The sequence below is a fragment of the Impatiens glandulifera genome, chromosome 1 (genome assembly GCF_907164915.1).
Source record: "Impatiens glandulifera chromosome 1, dImpGla2.1, whole genome shotgun sequence".
Lineage (NCBI taxonomy): Eukaryota > Viridiplantae > Streptophyta > Magnoliopsida > Ericales > Balsaminaceae > Impatiens > Impatiens glandulifera.
This window is the reverse complement of record NC_061862.1, coordinates 58,418,358-58,434,643: the sequence shown is the minus strand read 5'-3', so window position 1 is coordinate 58,434,643 and position 16,286 is coordinate 58,418,358. Positions and strand designations below refer to the sequence as shown.

Sequence of the window (16,286 nt, the reverse complement as noted above, 5' to 3'; positions counted from 1 at the left end):
GTCTTAATAGATGATTATTTAGTTTTGTATTGAAGTAGTTGATTTTTTTTTAAATAAAAAAAAGGTCTATCGCGATTGGTAAAATTACCAATCGCCAAACTTAATAAGAATCACCAATGGTTACTTACCAATCGCCACAGCCTTCGCCTGGTAGTAGCGATTGGTTATTTAATCAATCGCCATATGTCTATAGCGATTGGTCATCCACCAATCGCCGTTGCCAATCATGGCAATGGCTAGAAGACTTTTATCGATTGAGAGCGATTGGTATATGACCAATCGCTATAGACCTATAACGACTGGTTTGAAGGATAATAGCGATTGATTTACCAATCGCTATAGAGTGTTTTTTTATTAGTGTAAACAACTCCACCATCCAGTTCCTTAAAGTCAAAGAACCATTTTCGAACTGGTGTCATATGATAAGTGCTGGCTGAGTCCAATATCCACGCATCAGGATGTGATGTTGTGTGTGACATTGATAAAGAGTCTTCTGAATCTACATCACCTTTATTTTCTGCAACATTCGCATCTTCATAATTTTTCTCTTTCTTCTTCAACTTTGGGCAGTTAATCTTACAATGTCCTTTCTCACGACAGAAAACACGTTCATCTTTGGCAACTCTACTTTCAGATCTTCTTCCTTTCCCTTTTGATTTGCTTTGCTGACGGTCCCTGACCATCAATGCTTCATCTTCTATACTTATTTTGCTTTTTTTTCTTTTATCATGTTTTCTCAATTCATGACTATATAAAGCAGAACTTACAGCATCAAGAGAAACATTTCCCTTTCCATGAAGTAACGTTGTTTCTAAGTCTTCAAATTCATCAGGAAGGAACGATAGCAACATCAAAACAAGATCTTCATTCTCAAACTTAACATCAAGGTTTAACAAATCTACTACTAATTCATTAAACTTAGTAATATGTTCATTCATAGATGTACCTGATTGGTAATCAAACCGGAACAACCGCTTCTTCATAAGTAGCTCATTCTAACCACTCTTCTTCAGAAATTTATCCTCCAATGCTTGCCACAGTTTCTGTGCAGAAGTTTCATTCTTCACAGCATACTTCTGCTCTCTAGACAGGCACGATCGAATTGTTTCGCACGCCAACCGATTCATGATACTCCACTCTTTTTCTTCTATACCATCTGGTTTTTCGACCTCAATAGAAATATCTAGACCCTGCTGAAAAAGACAATCTAGAACCTCACCTTGCCACATACCGAAATGCTCATTTCCATCAAAGATCTCCACCGCAAACTTCAAATTCGACATCGGTGTCCTCGTTCAGGATGATGAAGAATTTGACGCCCCTTTTGAAGAATCCACCATGCCAAGGACGAACCTTCAGCTCTGATACCACTTGTTGAGAAAAACCTTGACAAAAACACAAAAAGAAGAAAACAACCAAAAGAACATACTAACAGAATTTGATAACGGAGTTCGGCCAAAATGTTGCCTACGTCTCCAAGCACTAAGGCTATCAATTAATAAGGAAGAAGTGATTCAAATATTGGGTGCAATAAACCAAAGAGGGGATAGTTTCTTTTATACACTAAGAAACTTCCCCAACTCCCATCATCTTCCGATGTGAGATTTATTCTAATTGTAAATTTAGTTTCTTTTATATACTAAGAAACTTCTTTCACTCCCATCATCTTCAGAAGTGGGATTCTAATTGTGCCAAAAACAACAAACACCTCATTCGGTAGTAGAGGAACCAGTTTGTAATAATTATACTGAAAAGATGTAAGGTCAGTTGATTTGTGTTATTATATAATAAAAAATTAAAAATATATATTTTATTATCATATATTAATATCTTTAAGTATTCAAAAAAAAAAAAAAACTATAATTTATTTAAAACTCTAAGTTTATTTCCAAACCAATGAAGAGAATTTAAATCTTGATATTTATGGTAAGTGTCTTATTTTATATTTTTTATTCTGTTTTATTTGTACTTTTCATATTTAACTAACTAGAATAATTTAAGTATAAAACATATTGTATTAGCAATTATTCAAATTCCCAATTTGAAGTAATAAATGTACTAGAATCGCATGTTTAAAAAATAAATTCAGTTAAAATAATAATAATTTACATAATTTGTATAAGAGGCACTTTCCTACACCATTCATGTACCCACTTAATAGAATGTATCATTGCATTTGATAGTAATTCTTCAACCCTTTTTTCTGTCATTTTAATTTCTTGATTCAAAGTCAAAATAAACTCTAGTTAAAATAATAATAATTTAGATAATTTTTTATAAGAGGCACTTTCGTACACCATTCCTGTACGCACTTTATAGGATGTGCATTGTGTTTATACTAATCATTCAACCTTTATTTTGATGTCATTTTAATTTCTTAATCGGCGTCATCATATTAAATATGGTGTAAATATGGATGACAACGAGTACTTTATCCGTCGAACGGTGAATTACTCGTACCTGAACCCAACGGTTTCTCTATTTGTATCACCGTCCCCGATTCGTCGGGTATCCAATCTCATTGCCAGATTAAAATTACAAATTTATATTTACTATTTTCTAAATATATTAAATATTAAAAACACAAATAAAAATATTTTTTAATTTTTTAATTACATAGTTATGTTGTAAAAGATAAAAAATAATTTTTTTTTTTGTTTTTTTGTTATTATATTGTAAAGTTAAGTTTTAATTAAAATAAAATAAAATAATAATAATAATAATAAAGTAATGTGATTTTGGATAGGATAAGATAAGAATCTAAGGAAGAACCAATGAAGTTTGGCCACGTCATCACCTCATTTGATTAATTAGTGGGTATGCAGGAAATTTAAATAGATAACTTCCCTTATTCTTTCTCTGTCCTTCCAACCATTCATTCGTCTTCAACATATAGCAGCAACATCAGCAGCCCATCTCTCTGTCTTCCTTATTTCAGAAACCCATCGACCTCTCTTTACCTTACCTTTTTTCAGCCGATCCACTTCAGCAGCTCAACTCATCCGATCAACATCATCATCTTCAACAGATCTTCATTAGTTCAGCAACAGATCATCTTTATCATCAACATTTCATTGGATTTAATGGTAAGTAAAGGATATTTGATAATGTTATGGATGATTGGTTATAAATGAAATGGAGTTTGCTGGTAGGAATAATGAAGTTGATTTGTTTGATATGGTTAAATGATTTAAGGTTGTTTATTGTTTAGGAAGGAAGAAGAGAAAACAGAGAATGAAGGAATATGGATTATTTGGTTTTGGATAAACTTGAAGATGAGAAAAGGTATTTAGGGTTTTTGTATACATTTGAATGTTTATTGGAATAGAATGAAACGGATTGTTGGATTTAAGGAGTAAATGATATGGATTATTAGTAGGTGGAAATATAAAGACTGATTTGAGTTTAATTTGATAATTGAAGGAAGAAAGTGTCAAAGGCCCATTTGAAAATAACAAAGGATAGTTGGTAGAGCTTAAGAGTGGAAATAACTAGATATTGGGGGTTAGGTAAGAAATCATACCTTCTTACAATTTATTTTACTAAAAATGTGATTATGTTGATAAAATGGTTTTATTAAAATATGTTTATAAACTTATGGATCAAGTTGACATGGAAATGTTTTGATAAAACGGTTGACAAAAGTGACTTGATAATGTGATTTATAAAATGATTTGTGAAACTAGTTGATAAAGTATTTTTGATAAGCCTATGCTAAATACTTTGTGAAAGACTGATACATACCTATGGATTTGATTATGTGAATAATACAAGAATGATTTTATTACTCTGGATAGGATTCTATACTTATTTATTTGATAATGGTTATTAATGCCTCGAGTGCTTATACCGGTAATGAGTCGACGCGTGACAGTCACGCCCGATTGATGGTTAATGAGTCAATGCAGAACCCCCAAATCCTGATTGATGACTAATGAGTCAATGTAGGACCCCCAAATCCTCATTGATGGTTAATGAGTCAACACAGGACATTAAAGTCCTGGTTGATGGTAATGAGTTATCATAATAATGTAGGCATTATCACTATCCCAGAGTTATATAGAAAAAAGGTATATTGGTTATTAACAGTACGTATTATATTTTTAATAAAGGTTTGATCTTTCTATACTTATATTAAATGTCTCTTGATCTAACTGTAGTGAGATTATGATTTTTTTTTCTAGGCAAGTTTAACTCACCCATTTTAATGAGTCTCCTTTTCAGAGAAGGATCCAAATCAAGTAACTAAAGCTACTGGACAGTGAAGACTTGGATATCGATATATTTTTGGTAAGAAAAGTTAGTCCTCTCCTTAGAGTAGTGTATTAAGGGAGAGTTAGAATGATGTATTTTGTAAACCTGAAGATGGTAGCAATGTCACCTTGTAATTTTGGACTTTTGATGAGGTGGCAAGAACATATTGTAGCTGAAAGGATTTTTGGTTAATGAAAGAAGGGCGATATTTTGAATTAAGAAGTTAGTAAAGAATTATATTAGCCTTGCATGTTATTTTTAAGTGTATTTCAGATAGATGACATGCGGCGACTGGTCACGACTCGGTTCGGGGCGTGACATATATACTTGGGATGTTCAACCTAAATAAGAGAATGTAAAAAAAATTAAAATGTTGAACTTGAAGATAAAAAGTGAAGAGTGAGGAGAGATAATTTTGTTATTAAATAAAGTATGAGTAAAATAAATAATATATTTATTATAAATTTATAATGATAGTAAATATGGAATTTGAAAAGTCATTTTTAAACTTTAATATATATATATATATATATATATATATATATATTTTAGGTATCGGATTTGAGTTTTGTACCCTCCTTATTCTGAATTTGATTGGGTAATTCTTTTCGCTCTCTATTCTCAACCCCGATTTAAATACCCAAATTTGATCATCGGATACCCACTATACAGGTATCTGTTGTTATCAATACGTGAGTTGTCATTCATATGTAAGGCTATAAAGTTAGCTTAAACTTTGGTGAATTAAAAATATTAGACAACAACAATATCTTTGAAAAAAAAATATTCCAACGTGAGGCAACCCTGATGGTCCGTTCTTGAATAACATTCTTGAAAGATATCATTATTTATTTTCCATTGAATCTTATTAAGCTAAAGATAATTTATTAATTAACCCGGCCTTTTAAGTGGGTTAATTTAAAACATGAACAATACAACTTTTTCACATTGTTGTCTTAAATTATACGATCTAAGAGCTTGTTTGATATGTGATTTTTTTTAGTAATTCACATCACTAAGGATGACAATGGGACGGATTGAGGAATACATTTACCATTCCGTTCGGTTCTCTTTCAGAGAATTTTGTACTACCATTTCCGATTTGTTTGGTTTCGAAAAAATTTCATGGGGCACCGTTTATATTACATTCTCTAAAAATAAAAATAAAAATAATGATAAAATTATATATATAAAAGTATATATATAATATATATACTAAAAATTCATATTATCTATAAAAAACGAAAAATAAATAAATATATTAGTTAGATTATATATTTAATTATATTTTTTAGTGATTGGAACATACAACACAAATACTATCTACACTCATCCTCACAGTTAAGGGTGTAAACGAGCCAAGCTACTCGTGAGTAGCTCGATTATAAGTTCGAGCTTTATATTTGTTGTTCGAGTTGTTCGTTATATATATATATATATATTATATAATATAATATAATATATATTATATATAACAAATTAAACCTTAATTTCCCTCCTACTTCCATTCTCAAACAACCAAATTCATATCTCTTCTCATTTTATTCTCAAACGGTCAAACTCTTCTCTCTCTCCCCTCCTTTCTTCATCTTTCATATTCTTTCTCCAACAAAAGACCTAGAAGTATCTATTTTTTTTTGGATTATGCTATTAATGGAGCAGTTTGTTTATTGTTTTACTATTTCATATTTTGAATCTTGTAAAATTTGAATATTACTGTATGACCAGTATATCATATTGTTAAACTTTTAATATTTGTGATAAACATCTTATAAATATTTAATTTCGTTTATATTTCTAAATGAGATGTTTATGATTAAATGATTATTTTTAAGTTATGTGATTGTATTTATATTTCTTATCCTTGAATAATGTAGTGATTATATGTGTAGTTTGTGATATATATATTATATTACGTTTGAGATATTATTTAGTATTGGAAAGCCTCACATATCTGGTTTTACATGTTTAAAGGCAATATTTATTCCATTTGTAATTTTTCTGTATTTGCATGTTTAAATGCATTCTGATATGTGTACATTCTTTGTAGGCTTGAATGATGCACTTCCTACTTCATTTGTAATTTGGTAGTATTTTGGATTCGTTACAATTGTATGAATTTCTCATATATCTTGTTCTGTTTTAGATTACTCGCATCAGATTTGTGGTACGCAGTTCATTATATCTGTGTTTGACATTTTTTTGTATGTGTAGGTAAAAGAGGAAATTGAACAGCATCTGAAAAATGGAAAATGGTAAGATTCATTGTTCATTTGTGCATAGATTGGATCTTTCACTATTTTTTCCGAGCCTTGTCTTTTGGGTTAAAGTTAGTTTCCATTGAGGATTGCTTGAAATGATGCTATGCAGCTATTTGTTGAGGTGTTCCTTGCTATTGCGGGCGGTTCTTAAATTCCGGGTAAACAGGTCAGAATTTTCTGTTATGAAAACGAGTTAGAGTATAAATATTTTTTTGGATATTTTTCTCATAACACAGTAAAATTGAGAGAGAATGAATTACAGATCTAGGGTTTTCTGGTTTCCTTCTTTTTCTTGTTCTTTGGCTGATCCAGAGAGAAAGATTGGGAGAACTTTTGATTGTGGAGTAGTCCAATCATTCCTATTGTAATCACTTCTTTCATTTGAGAGCAGGGAATGTAAATTTCTACTATTGACATTTCTTTGATTTAGTGAAACTTATCCCTTCCGTGGACGTAGGTCGATTTTGACCGAACCACGTATATTGCGTTGTTATTGTTTTGTGCTATTTCATTTCTTTGTAATCTTTTTGTCGTCATAGACCATTTGGAAACTGATTTATTACAGGTTTGATTTATAAGAAGATCTGTAGTTTATCTGTTGCAAAACCCAACAGTGGTATCAGAGCCAGGTTCGATTTGTTATCTGTTTTAACATTGGAGAAGAGTGTTCTGCTGGTTACTTGACGAAGTTCAAAGAGGAGATCAACTGGTTTCTTTGCTGGAGTTTTTTTTTTCAGTTGTTAAGGCATTAATAATGGGGAAATCTAGACCTAATATGGTGAGTCTAAATGGTACAAACTACATGCAATAAAAACTGATGATTAGTGATCTGTTAGTTTCATATGATTTGAATGAAGCAATTGAAAATGAGGGTGTTAGACCTGAGACTACAAAAGAGACTGATTGGAAAAAGACATATAGAAAGGCTTGTAGCTTTATTCGTTCCTGAGTTGGTGTAAATGTTGTGCACCATGTTGAGAACGAGACTACGGCGTATGGTGTGTGGAGAAAACTTGAAGCTTTCTATGCTGGGAGGTCATCAGGGAATAAAGTAGCACTAGTACGAAGGCTGGTGAATCTGAAGTACATTGATAATAAATCAATTGCTGAGCATTTGAATGAATTTCAAAATATTTTGAAATAACTGAGTAGTATGAAGATAAACTTTGATGATGAGGTGCAAGCACTTTTAGTCCTTAAATCTTTACCTGCAAGTTGGGAGATACTTATTATCACTCTTAGCAACTCAATACCAAATGATAAAGTCAACATGGCATTTGTCACCAGTTCCTTACTTGATGAGGAGAATCGAAAGGCGGATAAAACCACTAAGTCTGATATATTGGTGACTGATAGAGGAAGATCAAAGAATAATAAAAGTGGTTTGAGTAGGGGCAAGTCTAGAAGCAAGTCTAGAGCTCCAAAGAAGGATGATACTTGTCATTACTGTGGCAAAATGGGTCATTGGAAAAACGAGTGCTGGAAATTTAAAAATGATAAAACAAAGGGTACGGTGAAGCCTAGAGAAAAGAAAGAACAGAGTGCAGATACATCTGCTTATGCTTCAGATGGTGAACTAACATATGCTTCTAAATGTCAAGACTCCTATCTTAGCACATCTTCAAATGAAACAACATGGATTGTTGACACATGTGCCTCATTCCATATTACTCCACACAAAGGTTACTTCTAGTCCTATAAAGCTGGTGATTATGGTGAGGTTCGCATGGGTAACAGTGGTGTGTCCAAGATAGTTGGTCTTGGTGATGTTAGAATCGAGACAAACATGGGTTGTTTCCTAACATTGAGATATGTAAGACATGTTCCTGATTTGAGAATGAATTTGATTTCAGTAGGTAAGCTTGATGATGGAGGCTACCATAATGTTTTCAGTGGTGGAGCACAGAAGCTAAGAAAGGGTTCATTGGTTGTTGCACGAGGTAAGAAATGTTGTTCCTTATACAAGAAAAATTTGAAAATTCTCTATGATGCAGCTTATACTATTGTGATGGAGACATCCTCTGAGTTGTGGCACAAGAGACTAGGTCACATTAGTGAAAAGGGGATGAATGTTTTGATCAAGAGGAATGAGCTGCTGAATCTCAATAATGCTCATCTTGAAAATTGTGAGCATTTCTTGAAGGGTAAGCAAAATAGAGTCTCCTTCAGTAAGTCAAAAGTGGAACTGAAAAGAATGTCCTTGAACTGGTCCATATAGATGTTTGTGGTCCTATGAAGATTAAATCCATAGGTGGTGCTTCCTATTTTGTAACCTTCATAGACAATGCATCTAGGAAGGTTTGGGCCTATGCTATAAAGTCCAAGGATGAGGTTGCATCAAGGTTTGAGGTCTTTCACAAGCTGGTTGAAAGAGAGACAGGAAGAAAACTGATGAGGGTGCGGTCAGATAATGGGGGAGAGTACATAGGCTCATTTGATGATTATTGCAAAGAGAAGGGTATTCGACATGAATAGACTGTGCCCAAGACTCCACAACAAAATAGTGTGGCAGAGAGGATGAACAGAACAATGTTGGAACGGATGAGGAGTATGCTCTCCCATGCCAAGTTGGATAAGCATTTCTGGGCTGAAGCCATGAGAACTACAGTGTATGTGATCAATCGTTCTCCCTCCAAGCCATTGAATAATAAGTGTGCAGAAAACGTCTAGTCAGGTAAAAATGTTAATTATGACTATTTACGTGTTTTTTGGTTGTAGAGCTTTTGTGCATGTTCCAAAAGATGAGAGGTCTAAGTTAGATGCAAAAACCAGACAATGCATATTTTTGGGTTATGGTGATGAAAAGTGGGGATACAAGTGTTATGATCCAGTTGACAAGAAGGTTTTGAGAAGCCAAGATATGGTATTCCTTGAAGATCAGACTATTGAGAATTTTGAAGATGGTGAAAATCTTGATGTATATATACGCGACCTTTCTGGTCTTGAGCTGTCTCATGATGTTGAGGAGACAATGCCACATGTAGCTTTAGACTCAGATAGTGATGATGATGTTCTTCAGGGTCAAGCTGTAGGCCATGAAAATGATACTAATATTGAAACTGATCTTGGTGATGATGCTGAGGTTGATTTTGAAGTTCAACAAGAAGATGAAAATCAACAGAATCAACAAACAGAGGTACTTAGGAGGTCTACTAAGGAGAAAAGATCAAGTTCTAAGTACCCTGCAATAGAGTATATCCTTATAAATGATTGTGGGGAGCCTATATGCTATAAGGAGGCTCTTGAGGATGCTCATAAGGAAGAATGGCTAGCTGCCATGGATGAAGAGATGAAGTCATTGCTGAAAATGGCACATATAATCTAGTTGAAAGACCAAAGAACATAAAAGTATTACAAAATAAATGGGTGTACAAGATCAAACAAGAAGGTGATGATAGAAAGACAAGATACAAGGCTAGGTTGGTTGTCAAAGGTTTTGGCCAGAGGCATGGAATCGATTATGATGAGATTTTTTCACCGGTAGTGAAGATGACTTCTATCCGGGTGATGTTAAGTATAGTTGTTTGTATGGATCTTAAGGTTGAACACTTTGATATCAAGACTGCATTTTTCCATGACAATTTAGATGAAGATGTTTATATGGAGAAACCTGAAGGTTACAATAATAAAGGTGAGGAAGCAAGGTGTGCAAACTTGTCAAAAGTCTGTACGGTTTGAAGCAAGCACCAAGGTAGTGGTATCTTAAGTTTGAGTCATTCATGACCATCCATGGGTACATGAAGACGTTTAAAAATCACTATGTCTTTGTACAAATGTTTGTTTCTAATGATTTTATTATAGTTATCCTATATGTTGATGACATGCTGATTGTTGGGAGAGACAAGCTCAAGATTGTCAAGTTAAAAAAGGATTTGGCTAAGTCTTTTGAGATAAAAGACTTGGGTCAAGTAAGAAAAATTCTTTGAATGCAGGTCATTTGTGATCGGGTGAAGAAAAAGGCTATGGTTGTCTCAAGAGAGATATATTGAGAAGATTATAAATCGATTCTGTATGGACAAGGAAAAGTCAGTTGCTTGTCCATTGGCTACACACTTGAAAATAAACAAGACAATGTCTCCCAAGGATGAAGAGGAAAGATAAGAAATGTGCAGTGTTCCATATACTTCAGCAATATGCAGTCTGATGTATGCAATGGTCTGTACAAGACTGGATATAGCTCATGCGGTTGAAGTACTTAATCGTTTCCTTTCAAATCTGGTAAGACACACTAGGAAGCGGTTAAGTGTCTAATGAGATATCTTTGAGGGACCTCCAAATACGCTTTGTGTTATGGTACTGGAAAGCCACATGTTGAAGGGTTTTCTGATTCAAATATGAGTGGTGATATTGACACAATGAGATCAACTTCAGGGTATTTGTTTACTTTTGGAGGAGGAACTGTATCATGGAAGTCTCGTCTACAGAAATGTATTACTTTGTCTACTACAGAAGATAAATATATTACCATTACTGAATGTTGTAAGGAAATGAGATGGATGAAATAATTGTTGAAAGAAATAGACATTACACAAGACAAGTTTGTGGTGTTTAGTGACTCACAAAGTGCTATACATGTGAGCAAGAATCCAAGTTTCCATTCACGTTCAAAACACATCCAAAGAAGGTACCATTGGATCCGTGAAGTGCTCGAGAAGAAGGAGTTATACTTGGAGAAAGTGCATACAGATGAGAACGGGTCAGATATGATGACAAAGGGCTTTCCAAGAGGCAAGCATGAGATATGTTGTGCCAAAGCCGAAATGGTTCTGGCAGGAGCGTCACGATGATGAATGTTTATAGCATCATTATCCCATGGCTCGGAAGGGAGAGAATTGTTGAGGTGTTCCTTGCCATTGCGGGCGTGTTCTTAAATTCCGGGTAAACGGGTCAAGGTTTTCTGTTATGAAAACGGGTTAGATTATAAATACTTTTTTGAGTATTTTTCTCATAACACAGTAAGGTTGAGAGAGAGTGAATTACAGATCTAGGGTTTTCTGGTTTCCTTCTTTTTTTGTTCTTTGGCTGATCTAGAGAGAAAGATTGGGAGAGCTTTTGATTGTGGAGTAGTCCAATCATTCCTAGTGTAATCACTTCTTTCATTTGAGAGCAGGGCATGTAAGTTTCTACTATTAACATTTCTTTGATTTAGTGAAACTTATCCCTCCCGTGGACGTAGATCGATTTTGACCAAACCACGTATATTGCGTTGTTATTGCTTTGTGCTATTTCATTTCTTCGCAATCTGTTTGTCGTCCTAGACGATTTGGAAATTGATTTATTAAATGTTTGATTTCTAAGAAAATTCGTAGTTTTTCTGTTGCAAAACCCAACAATATTCTGGTGCTGGAAGCTCTTCTGAATCAAGAAACTTAGAATTACAGTTCTCATGCAATGTTTCGAGACGGTATGGACAGAAGAATCCATAAGAGGTGAAGGGAACAACTCCATTTTAGTAACTTTATCTGATCCTCTTACTGGCGAAGCTATCAAATCCGGATCAGAAGCCTCATCAAAAGTGGAAATAGTTATCCTAAAATGGAGCTTAGAGAGATGATTGGACAGAAGAAGAGTTCAGCCAAAATATTATAAGGTGAATGAATGGGAAAAACATCTTCAAGGGAAGTGTTTTTCTTGAACTAAAAGACGACATAGGAAACTTAGGCAATCTCTCTATTTTGCATGATCAGAATTGGAAGCCGGTTAGTAGGCTAAGGCTTGGAGCAAGACTCGTGGATAGTTTCCAAAATATCTGAGTAAAGGAAGCAAAAACACAAACTTTCACTATGAAAGGATGAAAGGTTAGTGCTGATTATGGGATACAAATTTACAAAATGGGCTTATATACAAATTAATTTTACTGAAATGGGCTTATTGTGTGTATCTGCAGACCTTAGGAAGGAAAACAAGTATCTCCTATGGATAATGTAGGGTGCCTAAAACACATTGGAAAATGTGGACGTGTTGTTGACAGCTTGACTAAAGAAGGCATAAAAACTATAGAAGATTTTCTGAATCTATATTTTGAGCTCCCTGAAGATCTCCGAAGGGTAAGAGCCGACTGTTATGGAATTGGACGATTACTCTTGTATGTGGGTAAATGGTTAAACATTAGGAAAAAGGAAAGTATTACTGATAAAGATCATTTGATTGATTGGTTGGTTGAACATGCAGATTCTCGGCCATGGCTGGAGTGGAAGGAAAATGAAGGCTACAATAGATCATGCTCTTAAATGCAAGGAAAGCACTGCACTTAAGGCATGCTTCTTCAATCAACTCTCTCTTGTTTTTCTTCCCCTATTCACCCATTTCCATCACTTTTTAATTCAAATTATAATTTTGGTGGCAGTGTGATGCACGCAAACTTGTGGAATATGCTTTTGACAACAAGGAGGAGGATGAAGTTGTTTGGGATGAAACTTTTGAAGGAATTGTGTCCTTTAATTTAATGTGCAACGACTAAACTTGGATAAGACAAATTAACAGATATAATTTAATCCGATTATTTTAGGAGTCGTAGTGTTTTTCTAGAAGTCAACTACGATTAATGGGGTTAAACCTATAACTATTATAATCGGGTCCTATGAGGTCACACACTTAGAGTTGACCGACTAGATAAACGAGAAAGATGGTTAATTATTACTACATATTAGATATTATTAATAATAAGAAATTTTATTTATTTGTGAAATAAAATAATATATAATTAATAATAAGAAATATTATTTATTTGTGAAAAAAATAATATATAATTAATGGTTAATTATGGAGTTAAGATTGTGAAATAAAATAATATATAATTAATACATATTAGATATTATTAATAATAAGAAATATTATTTATTTGTGAAATAAAATAATATATAATTAATGGTTAATTATGGAATTTTATTTAATACAAAATGATTCACTTATTTGCAAGAAAACGGAAGTGAATAGAGAGAGAATTGTTCCTCTTTTAAAACGGCTTTTGCTATATTACAGTGATAACTCCAAGAGAAAGAAATCATCTTTTAATCTAGCAATTGGATTGCTTCCCGTTTGTCTTTTTCGTCCTAGCAGTCGAAAGTAAAGAGATCTAGTCGGGCTCGTGTGGACCAAGTAGAGGAGCAACACGTGGGGCTCTCGACTATTCATTACTACCAGATCTGATCCGGTTCACGCATCAAAGGTATATTTTTATAAACTATATATCATGATTCTATCAATTATGCATGATCATATGATTAGATGTTTATATTAGATCTATAAATTATTCCGCTGCGAACATCTAATTAACCAATAGTGGTATCAGAGCGCAAGGTTGCATATATTGAAAGGATTAATAAATTAACTGTTAATTTTGATGCGGATCTATATCGATGATATAATTTTACATAGATTAAGATGTAAAACTATCTTTAAGAAAATAATAGAAATATTTATTTTTATTGGATTATATAAATATTTGGATCAAATAAATATAATATATTTGTTTTCTAAAAGTTAGGAAATCCCACTTATTAAAAATTAATATTTTTCTAGTATAGCCCAGAAATACGATCTGAGCATCGTTATGTTTTCTTATAACACGATCTACGTATCGTTATGTATTTTGTAATTTATTTTGATAATAAGATTATTATAAATAATTATGTAATACAAATAAGAACCATGAAGCTCAAGGATAGAGATCCATGAAGGGTGCAAGCATGGAGACCAAAGAAGTTTAGTTCTTTATATAATTTTTTGCATCTTAGGGGCCTAGGATCACAATTTTCATTGCATTGTTTTTATTTATAATAATTTTCACTAATAAATAAAAGACAATCAAAACTTAAGTTCCTAAAGAAAATTGGGGCAATGCCTTTCCGTGTCATGACCCATGAAGTTTATGGTTTTGGTTGGATAGGTTTCGCAAAAGCGAGGGTGTCTTTCCTCAACCTTAGGCTCCTGAGGATGAATCTATACGGGGATTCATAAACCTTGATACGGTTGTACCCAACAAAAGACCAAAAGGCAAAGTTTTGGATCTTGAGGTATGGGGATGAATCCTACATTGGATGTGGATCATCAACCAAGAATTATAAGAAGTTATAATTAGTAATTGTTACTTACCTTGAACACACAAGACCTAAGGCAGTGCAAAAGTACGTTGGGGATTGTCTGTAATGGGATCTTGGAATCATTTTATTCATAAGGGACTATATAAATTGAATAAAATGTGCATTCACTTATTTTAAATTGTTCAATTATAAGTATTTTGCAAATTTCAAAACATAAACTGATTTGTATGTCATTTATATTCTGTAGAATATGTCGAACGATAATTTGAAATTCTCTCTGCGCTCAATTGTTGAGAAATACAAGCTCAATGAAACGAACTTCCTTGATTGGGAAAGGAATATGAGAATTATTCTCAGGTCTGAGGGACGTGAGGACGTCCTAACTACCCCTATCCCTACTATGACCGGAACCTCATCAGATGAGGAGAAGGCAAAATCAACTCGGGTGAAAACTGAAGCATTACCCATTACTTGCCTCATGCTAGCTGCAATGGAGCCTGAATTGCAAAAGAGGTTTTTGCATTCTGGTGCTTATACTATCATAACTGAACTGAAAACGTTGTTTTAGGATCAGGCAAGGATAGAGCGATATGAGACTTACAAGGCTATACTTGATAGCAAGCTTGTGAAGGGAAAACCAGTGAGTCCTCATGTGATTAGCCTGACTGGGCTTTTCAAGAGGATGGAAAATCTGGGTACCCCATATGACCAAGAGTTGGCCACTGATATTGTTCTTCGATCCTTACATGATGGTTTTGCACCATTTAGAATGCAATACCATATGAATGGTCTAAAGCATGATCTGAATGAGCTCCATAACATGCTTAAAAATGCTGAAGGCAATATTATTGATGACAAGAAGAAGGAAGTTCTAAATGTCAAAAATGGGAAGGGGTTTAAGAATGTGGCTAAGAAAAAGAACAATAACCAAGGGAAAGGCAAGCAAGTTGCCAAACCCAAGGGTGGTGAGAAGCCAAAGATGGCTGCTGATCATGATTGTTTTTACTGCAAGGCCAAGGGACACTGGAAAAGAAATTGTCCCAAGTACCTAAAAGACAAGATGAACGGGACTGTGAGTTCCACTTCAGGTATTTATGTTATTAAGATTATGACAACCGATGTTCTCACATTAAATAATGGTCATACTTGGGTATTAGATACTACATGTGGTGCTCACATTATTTCATATGTGCAGGGACTTAGAAATAAAAGACAAGTGAAGAAAGGAGAGATAGACCTGCGCGTTGGAAATGGAGCAAGTGTTGCTGCACTTACCGTAGGAGATTTAAGTCTATCTTTACCTTATGGTTTAATATTAGAACTGAATAATTGTTATTATGCTCCTTGCATTACTAAGAACCTTGTTTCGGTTGCTGTATTACATTCTGAAGGTTTTGAATTTAGCATTAAAAATGGAAATATTTCTATTTTTAAGAATAATATTTTCTATGCGACTGCTCCAATGAGTAATGGACTCTTTGTATTGGATCTCAAATCAGAATTGTATAACATAAATAACAAAAGACAAAAATTAAATAGTTTGAGTGAGGCCTACCTATGGAATTGTCGATTGGGTCACATTAGTGCGAATCACATGAAGAAGATCCACAAAGATGAGCTTCTAAAAGTCATAGATTTTGAATCCATTGATACATGTGAATCATGTCTGATGGGCAAGATGACAAGGTCACCTTTCAAAGGAACGTTTGAAAGGGATACTAAACTACTG

The 16,286-nt window shown here is 33.7% G+C and overlaps 1 protein-coding gene across 1 annotated transcript; it reads left to right on the top strand.

The window, feature by feature from the left end:
• Positions 1–116: 116 nt before the first annotated feature.
• LOC124929017 lies at positions 117–4,473 on the top strand. The gene is made up of 4 exons (XM_047469274.1): positions 117–267; positions 2,839–3,086; positions 3,216–3,285; positions 4,225–4,473. The coding sequence occupies exons 1-4, from the start codon at positions 117–119 to the stop codon at positions 4,263–4,265; spliced, it is 510 nt and encodes a 169-aa protein (XP_047325230.1). The 3' UTR covers positions 4,266–4,473.
• Positions 4,474–16,286: the final 11,813 nt, after the last annotated feature.